The sequence below is a fragment of the Brachyhypopomus gauderio genome, chromosome 17, assembly GCF_052324685.1.
Source record: "Brachyhypopomus gauderio isolate BG-103 chromosome 17, BGAUD_0.2, whole genome shotgun sequence".
Lineage (NCBI taxonomy): Eukaryota > Metazoa > Chordata > Actinopteri > Gymnotiformes > Hypopomidae > Brachyhypopomus > Brachyhypopomus gauderio.
The window spans coordinates 977,181-997,607 of record NC_135227.1 but is presented as its reverse complement, the minus strand read 5'-3'; the positions used below and the strand labels follow the sequence as shown (position 1 = coordinate 997,607).

Genomic DNA, 20,427 nt, shown 5'->3' with positions numbered 1-20,427 from the left:
TTTGGAATAACATTTTTCACAATCATTTAACACTGTGCAATGGTGATATTTTTTAATGCATATTCCTGAAGAGTGAGAAGTACGACATCATGTCTTTTGACAGTTGACCTTCAGCAGACGTTTGAGGTAGACTCCCTGGAGTATCTCGAGGCCCTGGAGTTTGTCACAGATCGACTGGAGAACCGGGTCAACTTCTGCAAATCCCATCTGATGATGATCACATGCTTTGATATCACCTGCCGGAGACGGTAGACCTGCAGGAAGTGTTTGTTGCTGGAGTAGTGAGGACCACGGGACGTCGACAGAAGCTTTATTGTGTGTGAGGGTGTGTATGACAGTAAGTTACTGTTTGTCACCACAATGGTGGCAGAAATGAGTGGGAAACTAAAAAAGAGACTTCATATTTTTTTAAAGTGGGTTTTTGGGAACTGGGGGGTCGCAAAGTTGGACATAAGAAAAAAGCAACAATCCCCCACAAGACTAGATAGCACTTTTATCATAAAAATTTAGGCAGTTGTAAATAATTGCTTGCTTGCTTGGAAAAAATGCCTAACACAGGCTGACACTGCCATAGATGGTGGGAAAGAATGAAAAGAACGAAAAAAAAGACAAAAACGTTAACAAGTGCCTTGTGAACAATTCAGTATCTTAACTCTTTTCCATATTTGTGTACATCTGGTGCTAGCAGGAACACGTAGTTAAAGAAAATACGAGAAAAGCATACAAAAACAGCTATTTCAATTCAGTGTTCTATCTTTCGACATTCTGTCTAACTTATTTGTACCTATATTGTTATACACTCTGTAAAATTTGTTATGTGTCTGTTTTGTATTACTCTTTCTCATTTCAGAGACAAAGAGACCACACAGAGTGATTTTCTCATTCGAGGCGTTATCCCAGCAACATATCAGCAGAAAATGCCTCTCGAACCGGCTGATTTATTTGCGTGCCTCCTGTGCTTGCGTTGTTAGCAGTAGGGCGAGACGCCAGGCCGTGTGTGGCCTTACCCCCTGCAGACGGCCCCACGTTGGGGGGAGGGAGCACAAGGGGGTGGTAGGGTGGCATCATTATTCAGACACAACATAGTTTGGTGGATCAGAAATAACGCCAGCCACAGCGAGCCATGAATCTATTGACTACTCCCATGTTTCACTGCCTGTGCATTTTAGCGTTTCGATTTTAGAGAGCTTCTGATCTTTCGGCTTCGAGAAGCGATAACCTTATTCATCCGGTTGTGCTACAGCCCAGGATAAGAACAATTCTACGAGATATTTCATTCTGTGTGGTCTCAGGTGTCATGGTGCAACTTTGGAAAAGAAAAAAAAATGTTTATATATGGTGCTTGAGGTGGTTTCAGCTATAAATGTTTATATATAAATACATATAGCCTGTTTCTGATACTAAAGACTTCACCCATTTCACGTCCCTCTCATGGGCTTTGCGGGACAGAGGTGACCTGCCAGGCCATGCTTTGACCCTTGACCTTCTGCCATTGTAATGAAGGATATTATTTATTTTTTATCTCAGGAGGCCTGTATCACAAAGTTGCTTATATTATATAATTTATTTACATATAATGGTCCACAAAATACTATGCATTTAAAATGTACAGTAGCTAAATCCACATCATATATAAACACACACACATTATATATAAAATACACTTTTGTTCTTTTGTTTTATACATGAGTTTTTTAATTTGCAAATGCAAATTTGTTGTCAAATCGTGGGATGGGTGACTGCTGGTGTTCTTCCACAACTCCTGTTTACTCAACCAGGTTTGTCCACGAAATGCATTTCATCATAACCTCTTGCATCATCAGGCATTTGTGGACGACTCAGATTTTAAGAAATGTGATGCGTTGTTTGTGTGGTTTGCTGTACATGGTGGAAAGAATATTGTTATCTATTATTGCTCTTTTCATTTGCTTGAATTGTTGTGTAAACCCAGATGGGTGCAAAGGTATAACATACATGAAGAAAAACGTGCAAGTGCCATGGATATCATTAGGCCACGAATTGAAGGGAAAGATCTACCTAGAAATACCTAACAAATAATGAATGAGTCCTAATCCTAATCTAAACCTAATCCTAATCTAATCTCGGTTTAGGGTGGAAAATGGCCAGCATCACACTTCATGTTGACAAAATTAATACCACAATGTATTTCTGTCTTGTGGGGAAAATGTGACAACCAGAATGAGAATTTGAATGATGTAAATAAAGAATGTTTTTGAACTGTTCCTTTTGCCTAAATATTTGCCAACCTATCCAGATTACATAAACATCCATTTGGATTGTCAACGTTGTAGCACAGTTATCATGTAACAGATAAAGGGCACAGATCGTAGGTCAGACCGGTGAACAACCATTCGTACCCTCTTAGATTTGAAGTCTGCAGCACTTCTTTGGGATTGAAGGAGTGCCGATTCATGTTTCACTTACCTGCGAGGTAAATCCCACCAACCCAGTGCTGCCCCTCCCCTTTCAGCCCAGGTGTTGCAGGAAGGCTAACGAGGTGATTGGTCTGTGGCCTGGGTGGAGGCAGAGGACGGGTACCAATAGGAAAGAACTGTACTGCAGTCATAAAGGAGGGATCTACATTAACATATCAAATATTTCATATTTAAGACCTTACAGAAATGAACCCAGCTAGTGATACACATGCTATCTTGGCGTAATGTGAAGTGTGAGATATGTTTGGACCATAAGAACTCGCGCTGTAGCTCTAGCTGCCAGGATTCTGGTAGCCGGGGTTCTTCAGTTCTGAGCTGAACTGCTCTAAGTTGCAGCCGGACCGCCGGTCCCTGCGGTCCACTTTCCAGCTGCGGCCGCTGATGTCATCTGTTCCAGAAGGTCGACGTGTGCAGCATCAGTGGAGTTGGGCCTGTGGCAGGGGAGCGTGAGCAGAGATGAGCCCGTAGATAGCTGCTCCTGCTTTATATCCCAACAGGAACCATTAGCGCCCGAACGCTAATCTATAAAAACGAACGCTGTTCTCCCCGCCCCTCTCAGAGACGCTGTCTGCCTCTCAGAGCCTCAGAGAGCTTTAGTGCACAGATTTGTTAGGAGGTGATAAAGTGCTATCAGCAGCATAATCCCTGTCAATCTGCAGTCAGTGAGCTCTGTAGATTAGAGCTCTCATTAGCAAATATGAGAGAAAAACATGTAGAGAAAGATCCCACTGCCTAACCACAAGGGTTCTGGCTGGGATACTGGATAGGGCACCGGTACTGGTCTGATGTCACTCTAGCACTGATGAATGACACAGAGTAGGAGGTCTGTTTACGTCTTTAATCTGAAAATAGGATTGTGTGGGGGTGAAAACCACATTGCATTTGCAAACAATCATGGCGGGGTATTAACAGACACCCGTTGTGTGAAAGATGGCAGTGAAGAGCTGAGGGCGTAGGGAGCAGGGGGTAGGGGGTAGGGGGTATGTAGGGAGTAGGGAGACTCTAGGTCCACTTCAGCTCCGCCTGACATTCCGCCAACTTCCTGCTGACTTCGTCACACAGAGGGTGCTCGGTCCCATGTGTCACCTTCATGACATCATAAGCCTGAGAACAGAGGGGGGCGTGGCCTAGTTAGACATCTGACATGAGTCCGAATGAGAAAGAAAAATCATTATTACAGTTTCAATTTGTGATCCCCATTTTGTTTAATTCTGTTGGCAGACGATAGTTATAGGTGGAAACAATATATTAGTTTGAATAATCATTGTTGATCCTACAATTGACCCTTTTGCTGTATTTTCCAGAAATCTCTCAATAACACACAGGAGGATAAATAAACAGACAGAAGACTAAATGTAAACAAAATAGAGAAACCCTTTAAAGTAAGCAGTGCCTTCATAAAAAGAAACAATAAACTATTTGTTTTAGGGAACCTATCAGAAATGAAGTGCTCTCTGCCATTCTGAGGACAGGCATAACAATGGATCTGTGAGCAGGTGTCTCTGGGGGCAGATTCCTCCCTCCCCCACACCTGGGTGAAGCTGCCCCTCCCCTCCCCCACACCTGGATGAAGCTGCCCCTCCCCTCCCCCACACCTGGGTGAAGCTGCCCCTCCCCTCCCCCACACCTGGGTGAAGCTGCCCCTCCCCTCCCCCACACCTGGATGAAGCTGCCCCTCCCCTCCCCCACACCTGGGTGAAGCTGCCCCTCCCCTCCCCCACACCTGGATGAAGCTGCCCCTCCCCTCCCCCACACCTGGATGAAGCTGCCCCTCCCCTCCCTCACACCTGGGTGAAGCTGCCCCTCCCCTCCCCCACACCTGGGTGAAGCTGCCCTGCCCCTCCCCTCCCCCACACCTGGGTGAAGCTGCCCCTCCCCTCCCCCACACCTGGGTGAAGCTGCCCCTCCCCTCCCCCACACCTGGGTGAAGCTGCCCCTCCCCTCCCCCACACCTGGATGAAGCTGCCCCTCCCCTCCCCCACACCTGGGTGAAGCTGCCCCTCCCCTCCCCCACACCTGGATGAAGCTGCCCCTCCCCTCCCCCACACCTGGGTGAAGCTGCCCCGCCCCTCCCCCACACCTGGATGAAGCTGCCCCTCCCCTCCCCCACACCTGGGTGAAGCTGCCCCGCCCCTCCCCCACACCTGGATGAAGCTGCCCCGCCCCTCCCCCACACCTGGATGAAGCTGCCCCTCCCCTCCCCCACACCTGGGTGAAGCTGCCCCTCCCCTCCCCCACACCTGGATGAAGCTGCCCCGCCCCTCCCCCACACCTGGATGAAGCTGCCCCTCCCCTCCCCCACACCTGGATGAAGCTGCCCCGCCCCTCCCCCACACCTGGATGAAGCTGCCCCGCCCCTCCCCCACACCTGGGTGAAGCTGCCCCTCCCCTCCCCCACACCTGGATGAAGCTGCCCCGCCCCTCCCCCACACCTGGATGAAGCTGCCCCGCCCCTCCCCCACACCTGGGTGAAGCTGCCCCTCCCCTCCCCCACACCTGGGTGAAGCTGCCCCGCCCCTCCCCCACACCTGGGTGAAGCTGCCCCTCCCCTCCCCCACACCTGGGTGAAGCTGCCCCTCCCCTCCCCCACACCTGGATGAAGCTGCCCCTCCCCTCCCCCACACCTGGGTGAAGCTGCCCCTCCCCTCCCCCACACCTGGGTGAAGCTGCCCCTCCCCTCCCCCACACCTGGATGAAGCTGCCCCTCCCCTCCCCCACACCTGGATGAAGCTGCCCCTCCCCTCCCCCACACCTGGGTGAAGCTGCCCCTCCCCTCCCCCACACCTGGGTGAAGCTGCCCCTCCCCTCCCCCACACCTGGGTGAAGCTGCCCCTCCCCTCCCCCACACCTGGATGAAGCTGCCCCTCCCCTCCCCCACACCTGGGTGAAGCTGCCCCTCCCCTCCCCCACACCTGGGTGAAGCTGCCCCTCCCCTCCCCCACACCTGGATGAAGCTGCCCCTCCCCTCCCCCACACCTGGATGAAGCTGCCCCTCCCCTCCCCCACACCTGGGTGAAGCTGCCCCTCCCCTCCCCCACACCTGGATGAAGCTGCCCCTCCCCTCCCTCACACCTGGGTGAAGCTGCCCCGCCCCTCCCCCACACCTGGATGAAGCTGCCCCTCCCCTCCCCCACACCTGGATGAAGCTGCCCCTCCCCTCCCCCACACCTGGATGAAGCTGCCCCTCCCCTCCCCCACACCTGGATGAAGCTGCCCCTCCCCTCCCCCACACCTGGGTGAAGCTGCCCCTCCCCTCCCCCACACCTGGATGAAGCTGCCCCTCCCCTCCCTCACACCTGGGTGAAGCTGCCCCGCCCCTCCCCCACACCTGGATGAAGCTGCCCCTCCCCTCCCCCACACCTGGATGAAGCTGCCCCGCCCCTCCCCCACACCTGGATGAAGCTGCCCCTCGCCTCCTCCAGCCTGCCCAAGTAATGTTGCAGCTTCCCCACCCGGAACAGCTCCAACCCCCAGGATGGGTGAGGCTCGGTGTAGTGGAGCCTGCAAAAGGACAGAACGGACATTACTCACACACACACACATCAACACACACACTCACACACACACACACACACATTAACACACACACACTCACACACACACACACACACATCAACACACACACTCACACACACACACACATTAACACACACACACTCACACATCAACACACACACACACACACACACACACACACACACACACACACACACACACACACCAATTACAGACCCACAGGCATGAAAACACAGTGAATATACATGCATAGGCATGGACACAGACAGACAGACACACACCCACCCACCAAAAGACACAGACACACACCAATTACACACCCACAGTTATGGAAATACACTCCCGATTGCACACCCGCAGGCATGGACACAACCCCAATTATACACCCACCACCACAGACAAGCACACCAATTGGACACAGCTAAAGACACATAAACACAAACACACACACACAAACACAAACACCCTTTACAGAGCCATGTACACAGCCACACACGAATTACACACACCACAGACACAGGTGCGTAAACGGGCCATCGTGACAGGAAAGCTGCCCGCAAGTGCATACTTCACATGTGAGGACAGTAGTTCTGGTAGCGACCCAAGATGAGAAAGATTTAGCTTGCATTTTTCATTGATGAAAAGAAAAGATGAATGTGTGAGAAAGGAGAGAGAGAGAGATGAGAAAGCAGAGGAAGAATAATGCACAGTCTATTATGGAAGCTCTCTATGCTGATTGGTTATTCCTCTAATAAAATGAGCTGATCCTTCTAGACCCATCATTCTTTACCAAGAGTTATAGCATAAAAGTGGATATCTGGAATGTTCTTAGGATGTTTGAAGGGATTCTGTTCTCAAATGCCTTCACACAGAGAGCGAGAACTTCAACTACGACTCCGTCCATCTGCTGATGGGCAATGCTGTCTGCATTTTCTAGAAGATGAACTTTCTAATATGCACAAGTTCAAAAATAATGCGACTTTGAAGCCACAATCTCGCTATTCTTAGTGTTTTAAATATACATATTATGTATGGACACTGAAATGAATATCTTAGGTGAGTTCTATTTCAGCACATATGCATATCGGAAAACCAGCAGAACTTGAATAAATTCATATTTTGTAGGTTCTAGAGCTGCGAGCCTGATTAACACTGGGGCACTTAAGGGAAACTGAGATGTGTGAGCACATGCTGACGGGGGCGGAGCTTTATCTGCTGTGACGGACAGCAGGGACATGGTGCAACATGGTGGCATGGAAACGGCAAGTGGCTCCATCTGATGCCCAGCAGACTGCCACTTCGTCCCCGTGCCAACCGAGCCGGCCCAGCCAATGAGGACCCAGAGCAGCGCTGGCTGTCTCTGTTGCCCTGGCAACAGCCCGAAGAGGGCTCAGGGATGGGGTGGGGAGTCCCGTTAACACTTTCATTAGCGTTAGCGCTGCCTCCTTATTCATCTCCTCAGTGGATCATTTCCCAGAACAAAGCAGCGCGCGTGCCGCGTTGGGATCGTTTTAGGAGAATATTAAATCGCGATTTCCATCGGCTTCGCAAGCAGCGAATCGGTCGCCGGGTGTAAAGATGCGCTTCACTCAGGAAAGACAAAAGCCTTTTGTCGTTCTTCTCACTGACAGACAGCTAAGCATATTACCGACACCTCTGTGATCTAATCTGCCCTGGCAACCCCGTAATGAGCATTTCTTCCATAATCTTTCTCTCCGAGAGGTCGTCAGATAGGGTGCCTGGAGGTTAATTGTTTTACGGTTCCTACCCAGAGGATCAGACTTGATGAACATCTCCAGGACTGTATGGATGCCATGCCACACACTCACGCCACCGGAATTCATTTATGTCTCCATGCTGTTAAAGTGAAGTGCAATTAATATTTACTGGCTGCCAGGTGGTTGGCGAAGAGCACGTTTAACCTCCGGGTTATGACCCTGATCCACAGAACAAAGGCAACATATTTGGGTTTCGTCAGAAGAGGCCTGCAGACACACTGGTCTGGGGGACACCACACTGCCATCCTGACTGTCCTCTGATGCCTTTGTTGACAGAACTGCCCTCCCTCAACCTGGCCCCTCCTCCTCATGAACAACGGCTTTGATCTCCAAACTCCTCCTAGTGTGATCCTCCTTCTCCTTGTTGTACAGTAACGGAGGTGTGTGGTCCGAACCCCCACTGTGTGACCCGCTGGGCCTCCTGACCCGAGCCATCTCCAGGAAGGACTTTCAAGGAGTCACTTAATCATAATGGTACACTTAATCGAGTTAGTTCACACTCCTCATATCATGTATTACACATTACCAAATTACCATAATCTGAATGAGGTAAACTACCAGCTCATGCATACTCAAACAGCTCATATACACTCAAACCACTCATACACACTCACAGTACATGCACACTCAAACAGCTCAAATGCACTCAAACAGCTCATATACACTCAAACACACTCAAACAGCTCACACACACTCAAACAGCTCACATACACTCAAGCCACCAGCTAGATGTTCAATGAGTGCTCTGCCTGGTATTCAGCACAAGTTCCTATTTTCATTCTCTTCCTCACTCCTAACAGACAGACGAAGACACAGTAACGACTCCTAGCTCGAGGAAACTGTCAGAGTAGACCAGCCATAAATGTGACACATGACTGTAATCATCTCGCAATCGTCGACACATCCATAACCCACACACTACAACCCATATGCCCCTTTTAACGATATGTCACACCAGAGCACGTTTTTCAAGACATCGCGGGAACCGAAGGACTAAACATGCCAGCTCAAGATTGAATGAAATATGTGAAAGAAAGATTTCTCATGCTAATGCTAGTTATACTTTAGTGTACATACTCAACAAGCAACAGCCCAGCCATGATTAAAATGCAACATTTGAACGGCAACAAAATATATTGATCTGATGTGTTTTAGACATAGGTATAAAGAGGTATTAAAAATACAGGAAATGGGTAACAATGCAGAGTGCTTAGGAATTTTGAGAACGTCACTCTAGGAGATGCAGGTCAAAGGTTAAGGGGAATAGGTGCAGGTCAAAGGTTATGGGGAAAGGGAGTGGGTCTGTGTCTTTGTGACAAAACCCAGAATGCACTAGATCCTCATTTCTGCAGGTAAAAGCTAATGGAGCATTGAGGGTATAGGAACATCACAGGATTAAAGTCTCACTGTATCTAAATTGTATTTGCCATCTGGTGCAAATTAAACATGCAGGAAGTTATTGATCATAATTCATCGTTCATCATAATTGAAGTTTGCACTGTCTCTCTAAATATCCCTGTTTTCTCTGTGAAGGGTTCCAGAAACAGATTCATATTCAAAATCTGCCTTTCAAAATACATGAGAGAAAAATGAAAGGCGTTTTCCTCAGAGTGCTTTTACCTTCACACTGGAATGCAATGCGAAACGACTTCTAAGATCCTGAAACACTAAAATATTGATGCTGAAGGCTGGCTTCTTATGTATAAGGAATGTAAATGAATGGTGACAACCAGCTTTCTCGATGCGCAGAACCAACTGCACGAGACAGAACCGCCCAAAACACAGATTTACAATGACTTTGTAGTGACTTTATCTGCACTCACAAATGTAGCCCCCACTTGAGATTAAACACCATATCACTGAATAAAATGTCATAAAAAAAAACTACTGAAATTAAACAGATGTTTAATTAATATGAAATGACTTCCAAACACAGTGTCTGTCAGTGCATTGGAGCCTGGGGCCCAAAAATAGGTATGAATATACTCCCACGGACTAATGGAAACATCTCTGAGGGTCTGTGACAGAATGAGACCACCACACTCATACTAATGATATTTCCCAACGCAGCAAACATTCATTTAGCGGAGCAGTACTGGCCAGTGTCGGACCTCTGGGTGACCACAGGAACAACCACGTGTGTGTGCTTCATGTCCCTATTACTGGACTTCCTCTCGATGCTGATTGGACGAGATCACTATGGCACATGTTTCACCTGCGTTCTGGAGCCCGGATGACAGGTGGAGCTGAACGTGGCATTAGAAGCACTGGGAGTGGAGATGAGGGCGTTTAAGGGTTCACTTGAGGCTGCATGCCCACAGCACAGTGAGCATCAGTAAACCGAACCCCTTCCCCACACTGTCTCTGCATTCAACGGAATGACCGAACGTCATTAATTATGCCTCAGTACCGGTGCGGCAGATCGGAGAGCCTGTCCTTCAGAAACTGCCACCTGCGTTCTGCTAAGAGCTTACGGGCCTTGGCTTACATGTCCATCGCAGGGCGGCGTGTTTGGCCGTCATGCAGTGCGGGACCGTCCTGATGGTGGAGCTGGGGGTTGGACTGAACTCCAGGTCAGAACCGCTCGCCATCAAGCATCTGTACGATATCACAGTGCTGCTCCCATACCCCATAAACCCAAAAAAGGAACTTGAGACAAAAAACTTTATATTGAACAGTCATAACTCCATTCTGTATAGAATATTTCTTTATGAAGCACACTACATAACACCTGCATCTGAAAACGCAAAAAAAAAAGGCTCACACACACACAAACCCACACCCACTCACAAACACAGACATGTACCACCAGTAACAAGAGTGCGCACACAGAGGGATAAACTGAACTGTGTTGGCTCTGTGGCTGTAATTGGATCTATCAGATCAAGGCACAGCAAGCACGGAGAAACATCCTGGTGATTAATCTGTGTTCATTTCAGCTGTCACACATGATGAACAATGGTGTTCAAACGAACTCACAAACAGCAATTTTGTTGATGATGCAACAAAGCACAATGCTTCTCCGTCGTCAGGAGTGAATCAGTAGACACTTCTGTTACTGCCGGAGCGCAATGGTCAAACGCAACCTTTAAACAACTCCAAACGAAACCTAAACTCACTCACATTTACATTTATTTTGATCACAGGTAGATCAAGAGGACATTCAACCCATAACTTCTCCCTCTCCATTGCATTAATCAGATTGTTGTATTAGATTGTTATAATAAATTCATGTTATTCCTGGATTAAACACGAGTTCAAAGAAGAATGCAAAACATTTTTCATAAATAACAAATGATGAGTTGCAATATTGATTTAGTAATCAAATTAATTACTGTAATTCACTCTAATAACACTGCACACTAATGATTCTCTGAATAAATTGAGTACTGAGAGCAATTAAATCAATTCTACTTAGACTCCCAGACATACGTCACTAGGAGAAACAGAACACTAACCTCACATGTTCAAGGTGGAAGGGACAAATATAAAGATATAAGGAACAGAAATATCTCATATATTGTGCTTTTGAGTTGGTAAACATGTGTTTTCTTCAAAACAACACGTGAAATGAAGACAGGATGCCGAATGTGACTGGCCAGGCCAGCCGGCCCTGTGTGCGACACCAAGGGTCCGATTTGTGTTCCAGGCATCACCGGTATCACTTTCCAAAGCCCTTGAAAACTGGCAGAGAAGACGGTTGAGAGAGGATGAGAGGATGGAGGGAGGTGGAGAGGGGATGGGTGGGAGGGAGGGAGATGGAGGGAGATGGGGTGGATGGAGGGGGATGGAGAGAATATGGGGTGGATGGAGGGAGGTGGCAAAAATGGAACATTGGCAATAACTGCCGGTGCAGAAGCCGCATGGTGAACCAATTTCAGGAATAAATGGGGAACGCAGACGAGGCCCCTATTAACCCCAACGACACGGAGAACACGGGGAGCGGGAGGAACAGGGAACAGAGCCGTAAAGAACTTCCATCAGACTCCAAAATTATGATCTGCCCTTAATGGGTGTGTGCACGCTGGCAGAGAGAGGAGAGCCTCCTTAATGCACGTCAGCTCGGCTCCACTAAGTGATGCACATATCTAATGCGCCGGCCGCACTGGCGGAGGTACTCACGACTGTGTGCAATAGGAGTCACTCTAAACGTGAGAAGAGTGAACAGCAGGATCCTCAGGGTCAGGGGGGAGGGGCAGCAGGCAGAGCATCTAGTGTGAGAGCTGCGTGTGAACGAGGGACGGCCAGATGCCAAAGTCATGCGTAAGAGGAGGCGGGGCTCTGTGCGAACACCTGGCCCCTCACCTGGCACGCCAGACAGGGGAACACAGAGTGGAGGTCAGTGTTGACAGGAAGCAATCCTGTTCAAAAAGCACTGGCAGCAAAGTGAGGAGAGATCGGCGTGGAAGCAGTTATTACCTGCATGACTACAAAGCACAAGACTGTGAGTAAGATGTGTGTTTGTTTGTGTGTATAAGTGTGTAGCGCGTGCTGCCCCAACACTGCAGAGGAAATACTACACTGATTACCAACAATATCACAGCAGTCGTCCCATAAGAGTTCTACCCTGTCCCGCCTCTACCTGTGCATCAAACACTTACCCACGTCAGAGAGGTACGTGAAGAGACGGACACACAAGGTTGTGTAACACCAGGCTCCTACTTAACACATGCTTCTATCTGGAGGACAAAATCATATATTCACAAATGCGAAATCTGCCCTCTACCTGATTCCTCCACTGCAGAATCGATCTGGAATCACTGGACCGTAACAAACATGCATCCACAGCCGTTCAACAATCTCACCGCGTTTAGCCCGAAGGCTTTTTCCAAACACAACCATCACAAATTGAATCCCAGATTGGAACCGAGTGGAAACAGAGACTCAAGGGGAATGGCGCCGCCCGGATGGATCCAACGGGCTTTTAGCGAAAGCAGACCCAGTCCAACATGCAAAAGACAAATAACAGTCAACCAACTCAAAGAAAACTGAATAGCAAATGTGGTACATCAGCGTGGGATTCTCTGATCTTTACTTAGAATCCACTACTGTGGAAACACAAAGTCATATAGGGTGAGTGGTTGGGGTGAGTGGGTGGGGTGAGGGCCTTTGGGCTACTGGGGCTCTGCCTGTTCTGAACAGCTCCATTTGTTTTACCTGAGCACAGAGTCAAAAAGTAAAAAAAGTCAAAAGTCAAATTTATTTATATAGCGCTTTTTACAAAGCAGCTTTACAATCGTATGGGTCCAGATCCCTAATGAGCAAGCCAAAGGGAAGGCTTGGACGAAACCTCGGGAGGACCAACACTCAAAAGAGAACCCATCCTTCATGGGGCGGCCCGTTAGCACAAGTCTGTATTTGTGGACAAAATGTAATTCTACACTTATAGTTATGGTTCTTGTTCCCAGGCCAAGTAGTCACAGTCCCTTCGGTGTAGATGGTGAGCCTCAGGTAGGAGCATCAGCACGTCCTCTTGCGGCAATGGCACATCCAACCCCAGAGCAGCAGATGCAGAGCACCAGAGGAACTGATGAAGTTCACTTATCAAAGGTCATAGAGGAGCTCATCTGAAGTGCAAGTAACGCTAACCATAATCCCCACCATACCCACATTACCCCACCATAACCACATTACCCCACCATACCCACATTACCCCACCATACCCACATTAATCCTCACCATACCCACATTACCCCACCATACCCACATTAATCCCCACCATACCCACATTAATCCCCACCATACTCACATTACCCCCACCATACCCACATTAATCCCCACCATACCCACATTAATATCCACCATACCCACATTACCCCACCATACCCACATTAATCCCCACCATACCCACATTACCCCACCATACTCACATTAATCCCCACCATACCCACATTAATCTCCACCATACCCACATTAATCCCCACCATACCCACATTAATCCCCACCATACCCACATTAATCCCCACCATACCCACATTACCCCACCATACCCACATTAATCCCCACCATACCCACATTACTCCACCATACCCACATTAATCCCCACCATACCCACATTACCCCACCATACCCACATTAATCCCCACCGTACCCACATGTCACGTATGGCTACGCCCCCTCTCCTAGCTGTCACTCCGGGTTCCCTTGTGTCTGTGTCCCGTGCCTGTTTATCCCGCCCTGCTCGTTGTCTCCGTGTTTCCTCGGTTGCTACCACGCCCCGTGTCATTGGTATCACCTGTTCCTTGTTTCAGTTCTATGTATTTAAGTCCCGTCATTTCCCTAGTCGAGTCATCCGTGGTTTTGTTCTATCAGTCGGTTTGTGCTTTCACGTTCGTTGTTTTTCTAGCCCTGTATTTCCCGTCATCTGTTTGTTCCTGCCTGGTCCGTGAGTCTTCCCTGTTCTCGTCTCGTCATGCCTGTTTCTTGTTCTTGTTCGGACTGCTTGCACGTTATGACCCCTGCCTGTTCTATCGACTCTGGTTTTGGTATTCCCTGTATTAAATCTCGCTCATCTCTGCATTTGTGTCCGTCTCCTCGCTCCGTGGCGCGAGCAACGTTACATAACCACGGATCTATCCAGGACACAGCGAGAGAGCGAGACTCCGGTGAGTTTAGTCGCTGTAACGAGTTGTTGGCTGCTTCCGTGCAGTTTAACACTCATGTGTTACAGCGCGAACGAGCCGGAGACAGGAATACCCCTGGCGCTGTGGGAACAAGGAAGTCTCGTCGCAGACCAAAGAAAGCGCAGTCTCTCACTACTGGCTTTCGCGGCGAGACTCCTATTGAGCGCTGGGAGTCTGCTCCGCTTGGCGAACACCACAGGGGTGAGCAACCTGTGGTGCAAGCAGCGGGCAGACGGAACGAGCGCACAGACGAGCCGTGGCTTAACCCTCGGTTGGCTCTCAATGGCTGCTGCGAGCTCCCGACGCCTCAGAGGAGGCGGAGCCATCGCAGAGAGAGCCACCGAGGGGCGTGTGTGTCTGTGTGTTCTTCCAGGCTCAACCCGGACACTGAGGAGGAGGACCTAACACCGCTGATCCCGCCGGCTACTCCACAGGACACCCCCATGTATTTTTTGGGGGGGAGTACAAGCCACGTCGGCTTGGCGGACACGCCCCCCGATGACGTCAGTATGGTGGCTCCGCCCCCCGAGGACGTCGGCTTGGCGTACACGCCCCCCGAGGACGTCGGCTTGGCGTACACGCCCCCCGAGGACGTCGGCTTGGCGTACACGCCCCCCGAGGACGTCGGCTTGGCGTACACGCCCCCCGAGGACGTCGGCTTGGCGTACACGCCCCCCGAGGACGTCAGTATGGCGGCTCCGCCCCCCGAGTGCATCTCCTCACCGCCGGTTCCTGTCCCCGCTGCCCGTAGGCAGTCCACGCCGGTTCCTGTCCCTGCGACCCAGGAGAGGTCGTCCACGCCGGTTCCTGTCCCTGCTGCCCGTCGGCAGTCCGTGCCTGTTCCTGTCCCCACTGCCCGTAGGCAGTCCGTGCCGGTTCCTGTCCCCGCGACCCAGGAGAGGTCGTTCACGCCGGTTCCTGTCCCCGCGACCCAGGAGGGGTCGTCCACGCCGGTTCCTGTCCCCGCGACCCAGGAGGGGTCGTCCACGCCGGTTCCTGTCCCCGCGACCCAGGAGGGGTCGTCCACGCCGGTTCCTGTCCCCGCGACCCAGGAGGGGTCGTCCACGCCGGTTCCTGTCCCCGCTGCCCGCCAGCGGACCCTGCCTGTTCCCGCTGCCCGCCAGCGGACCCTGCCTGTTCCCGCTGCCCGCCAGCGGACCCTGCCTGTTCCCGCTGCCCGCCAGCGGACCCTGCCTGTTCCCGCTGCCCGCCAGCGGACCCTGCCTGTTCCCGCTGCCCGCCGCCCGGCTCCGCCTGTGCCCGCTGCCCGCCGCCCGGCTCCGCCTGTGCCCGCTGCCCGCCGCCCGGCTCCGCCTGTGCCCGCTGCCCGCCGCCCGGCCGCGCCTGTGCCCGTTGCCCGCCGCCCGGCTCCGCCTGTGCCCGCTGCCCGCCGCCCGGCCGCGCCTGTGCCCGTTGCCCGCCGCCCGGCTCCGCCTGTGCCCGCTGCCCGCCGCCCGGCCGCGCCTGTGCCCGCTGCCCGCCGCCCGGCCGCGCCTGTGTCCCCAGAGACTGTGCTGCCCTCTATTGGGCCCGGACATTATGTGCCCTCTGCTCTGCCCTGTACACCTGCCTCTGTACCCGTGTTCCCCTTGCTCCCGTGTTCTGTCCCTGGATTTGTGTTGGTCCCAGTTCCTGTGTGTGTGCCTGTTCGTGTCCTTGTACCCGTCCCTGTGTTTGCGTCTGGTCAGTTCCTCCAGGTCCCTGTCCCCGTGTCTGTTCCCCAAGTCACGACCCGCTTTGTGCCCGTGCCTGTCTCTGTGGTCCATGCTGTCTTCACCTCAGTGTTTACCTCTGCCCTGTCCCCTGGCCCCGCTCCAGTGTCTGTCCCCGGTCCTGTCCTGTCCAGCCCTGCTCCTGTGCCTCGCCCTGGCCCTGTCCAGTCTCCCTGTATCCCATGTCATGCCGTGTCCCTGTCCGACTCTAGGCCAGTCTCCGCGTCTCCTGTCTTTGTCCCTGCCATGCCCCAGGTCCCGTGTCCTGTCCCTCTGGTCCGTCCCGTGTCTGCTGTCCCTGTCCCTTGCCATGGACCGTGGTTCCCTGTCCGGTCCTAGTCTGTTTCCCTGTCCTGTCTGCCCTTGCGTGCCCCGGTGTGGCACGCTTTGAGGGGGGGTACTGTCACGTATGGCTACGCCCCCTCTCCTAGCTGTCACTCCGGGTTCCCTTGTGTCTGTGTCCCGTGCCTGTTTATCCCGCCCTGCTCGTTGTCTCCGTGTTTCCTCGGTTGCTACCACGCCCCGTGTCATTGGTATCACCTGTTCCTTGTTTCAGTTCTATGTATTTAAGTCCCGTCATTTCCCCAGTCGAGTCATCCGTGGTTTTGTTCTATCAGTCGGTTTGTGCTTTCACGTTCGTTGTTTTTCTAGCCCTGTATTTCCCGTCATCTGTTTGTTCCTGCCTGGTCCGTGAGTCTTCCCTGTTCTCGTCTCGTCATGCCTGTTTCTTGTTCTTGTTCGGACTGCTTGCACGTTATGACCCCTGCCTGTTCTATCGACTCTGGTTTTGGTATTCCCTGTATTAAATCTCGCTCATCTCTGCATTTGTGTCCGTCTCCTCGCTCCGTGGCGCGAGCCACGTTACACCACATTACCCCACCATACCCACATTACCCCCACCGTACCCACATTAATCCCCACCATACCCACATTACCCCACCATACCCACATTAATCACCACCGTACCCACATTACCCCACCATACCCACATTAATCCCCACCGTACATACATTAATCCCCACCGTAACCACATTAATCCCCACCGTACCCACATTACTCCACCATACCCACATTAATCCCCACCGTACCCACATTAATCCCCGCCATACCCACATTAATCCCCACCAAACCCACATTAACCCCCACCAAACTCACATTAACCCCAATATACAGACATTAACCCCCAACATACCCACATTAACCCCACCATACAGACATTAACCCCCACCAAACCCACATTAACCCCCACCAAACTCACATTAACCCCACCATACCCACCTAAATTCACAAAAAAACCCACATTCACCTTTAAATTCAGTGTTCCTCAGAACCAAATTCTTCAACTTTTAGGATATCATGGAATTGTTTCCTTGAACAACTTTATAATTAACCTGTCTTTACTAACATCTTTACTAACACTAAAAGATTAGATGTTATCACTGCGAAGCTGAAATGTAGCGTGATGTTCCATGGTAGCTCAACCTCAGGTGCAGACAAGATGCTATGAAAAATGAACACACTCTGTCTGAACACACAGTGGTATCAGGACTGTCTTAACGCCAGTCTCAGAGACGGTTGGCGCTGTGCCCACTGTGGGGTGTTATTAAAGGTGAATTAAAGAGTGCGAAAAAGAGTCACACCAAGGCCCTGCCAGCTCGGCACGCTGTCAGATGTGTTCTGGCACATCTATATTGGGTACCGCAGGGCTGGGCTTTGTGGGAGCTGATACTGGAGCATGAGGAACCACGTCACTCCTTCTAACCGCATTACGCAATGGCTTCTTGCAGAAACCTGGAACTGTAGACATTGAGAGAAATGTAGACAGATTGACATGCAGAGACACCCCATCACTCACCTGTAAGGTCCCAGGGTCCTGGTCCCGTACTCCAACGCTGCCTCGTATTGTCCGAGGCTAATACAGGCGTCCATGGCCATGTCCAGCAGCCTGAGACAGTAGACGTTCGTATCCGGGACGGCGTGTGCGTGCCTGGCTAACAGGGTCCCGCTCTGACCCCGCAACTCCTCCCACTCTAGTGTTGAGGAGCAGTTAAGGATACACGTGGGAATAAGTGGGAGAGGATGAAGGATGAAGAGTTTTGATAAGGCCCACACGGACGCCTCTGGGTGCAGTACAGCTGGGCTGAGCTGTGTAGCCTCCCAGTGTGAGATCACTCCAGTGTGGGGCAAACATGCAGCACAGTGACGGATGAATGAAGATGCCATTGGCTATTTCTTTATTTTACCCTCTGATCTTACAAAGGAGATTCTCAGACACCACAACCACTGTGGCAGAGAGAGAGAGGGAGAGAGGGAGAGAGAGAGAGAGAGAGAGAGAGAGAGATGGACAGAGAGTGGGACATAATTTACAGAGAGAGGGAGATATAACGAATGGGGGAAAGAGGTGGAGCGATAGAGAAAAAAAGAAAGAAACAATAGATACATTTTCCAAAAAAAAGTGGCACCAGAGAGAGTCCTTTGGCTAACAAACAGACAGAAATACAGACAGACAGAGACAAGCAGATAGATAGGCACAGACAGACAGACTGGCCAGTTCTGGCCGTGTCAATGCCCCTGCTCTGCCCTGTGAGATGGGCTCTGAAGGATGCGATGTTCGGTCCGTAGTTGCTCCAGGTGAGGAAGGGTGTCACGCAGACCCGCCCACGCGGTCCTCTCCCCAGCCAGCATGGCACAGTCCTGCCAACCACACAAAAACCACTCAGTAATCAGAGCCTAGCAATCAGACACACGCCCATTGAAGCTCTTGGACAACACTCACTCATACAGATGTATTTTAATGCCACAAGTATAAATACAAGTACCATGAGAACAATAAAACATCTTCAGGATTTGCTCTGCTCATTCAACAGCCTACCAGGCCATCGCAGTACTGACCCCTTCATCTCTCAGTACTGACCCTCTCCTCTCCCAGTACTGACCCCTTCCTCTCCCTGTACTGACCCCTTCATCTCCCAGTACTGACCCCTTCATCTCCCAGCACTGACCCTCTCCTCTCCCAGCACTGACCCTCTCCTCTCCCAGCACTGACCCTCTCCTCTCCCAGCACTGACCCCTTCATCTCCCAGTACTGGCCCCTTCCTCTCCAAATACTGACCCATTCCTCTCCCAGCACTGACCCCTTCCTCTCCCAGCACTGACCCCTTCATCTCCCAGTACTGACCCTCTCCTCTCCCAGTACTGACCCCTTCATCTCCCAGTACTGACCCTCTCCTCTCCCAGTACTGACCCCTTCATCTCCCAGTACTGACCCTCTCCTCTCCCAGTACTGACCCCTTCCTCTCCCAGTACTGACCCCCTCCTAACTCTAACACTACCCCCCATGTTTTCCAAGGACCAACACTCCCCCCCAAAGTTTCCCAGAAATTACTCCATTCTCACAGAGATCTGCACTAAAGAGAAGATAGATGCCTCCACGATCAGTCAGCGCGAACACAGACGGCACCATGTGTCAAGTTGAACATTCACAGCATACCTCTCTCCTGCCACTTTAACAGACAAACTCCACTGACATGAAGTCAAAAAAGGCATCTGACAAAAGACATGTGGATGAATAGAATTTTTGCTTACTCCAACAGTAAAGTAGACTAGATGTGGTGGTCTTACTCAGACCCCACGGTGGGCATTACAAATGATCTCATTGATGAATACTGACCTTCCTGAGTTCATAGGAGACCACTGCTTTGTGTGGTTTGCACTCCAGGAGAGAACTACCCTGGAGAGGCTAACAAAATCCTGGCAATGATCCATTCAGAAAAGCTTAGCTCTTTTTTGCCTGCCCTGTGAATTCAGCACAATAAGGGAGGTCAAAACTGTTCAAAGCTGCTCAAATCCTGGAATAACCAGTTTTTTTCTTGTTCTTTCAAGATCATTTTATGTGTCTGTCCTACAGAGAAGAGAAACTTTGGTCAAACAGACACTGGCCTCCTGACTGCAGAGTGAGGTCATGATAAGCATGTTGTGGCATGACCCACTGACACATCCCCAACTGATCAGACCTGAGCACCACATCTGACGAACCAAAGTTACAATGAACAAAAGAGAGTCCACACACATCCTGGGGAAACCCCCGTGCTGAACAAGAATCCTTCACCTTCTCTGGGTCCTGCTGACTGCCCCGCCGTGCGAGGTGGCATTAGGCCCCAGTATAAAGATGAGCTGGAAGGTTTCACACTAATGTCCCAATGCACCACACCGCCCACAGAGGCAACACAACGACCGGACGGGTCGTGAATCAGCGCACTCCATCACAGCTAACCGACGTTCTTCAGATGTTCTGAAGAACCTGCTAGGAGACACTAACCACAGACTCTTAGGCACCGTATCT

The 20,427-nt window shown here is 50.9% G+C and overlaps 3 protein-coding genes across 4 annotated transcripts in view; 2 read left to right on the top strand and 1 right to left on the bottom strand.

Annotated features, from left to right (window-relative positions):
* kif26ba (kinesin family member 26Ba) overlaps positions 1-2,243 on the top strand; it is a 79,470-nt gene extending 77,227 nt beyond the window's left edge. For both annotated transcript variants that reach the window (XM_076978695.1, XM_076978694.1), the window contains exon 15: positions 104-2,243. In XM_076978695.1, coding sequence (XP_076834810.1) covers positions 104-252 — 149 coding nt within the window. In that variant the 3' untranslated portion in view covers positions 253-2,243. The remainder of the gene's footprint in view (positions 1-103) is intronic.
* The window catches only part of LOC143480533 (uncharacterized), a 214,644-nt gene extending 196,798 nt beyond the window's left edge, over positions 1-17,846 (top strand). The window contains exons 2-3 of the mRNA XM_076978281.1: positions 14,039-15,659; positions 17,790-17,846. Coding sequence (XP_076834396.1) covers positions 14,163-15,659; positions 17,790-17,846 — 1,554 coding nt within the window. The 5' untranslated portion in view covers positions 14,039-14,162. The remainder of the gene's footprint in view (positions 1-14,038; positions 15,660-17,789) is intronic.
* The window catches only part of smyd3 (SET and MYND domain containing 3), a 135,217-nt gene continuing 118,069 nt past the window's right edge, over positions 3,280-20,427 (bottom strand). The window contains exons 9-12 of the mRNA XM_076978697.1: positions 18,692-18,779; positions 17,941-18,115; positions 5,849-5,957; positions 3,280-3,560 (exon numbers count right to left, since the gene is read on the bottom strand). Of these exons, the coding sequence (XP_076834812.1) occupies positions 3,459-3,560; positions 5,849-5,957; positions 17,941-18,115; positions 18,692-18,779 (474 nt within the window). The 3' untranslated portion in view covers positions 3,280-3,458. The remainder of the gene's footprint in view (positions 3,561-5,848; positions 5,958-17,940; positions 18,116-18,691; positions 18,780-20,427) is intronic.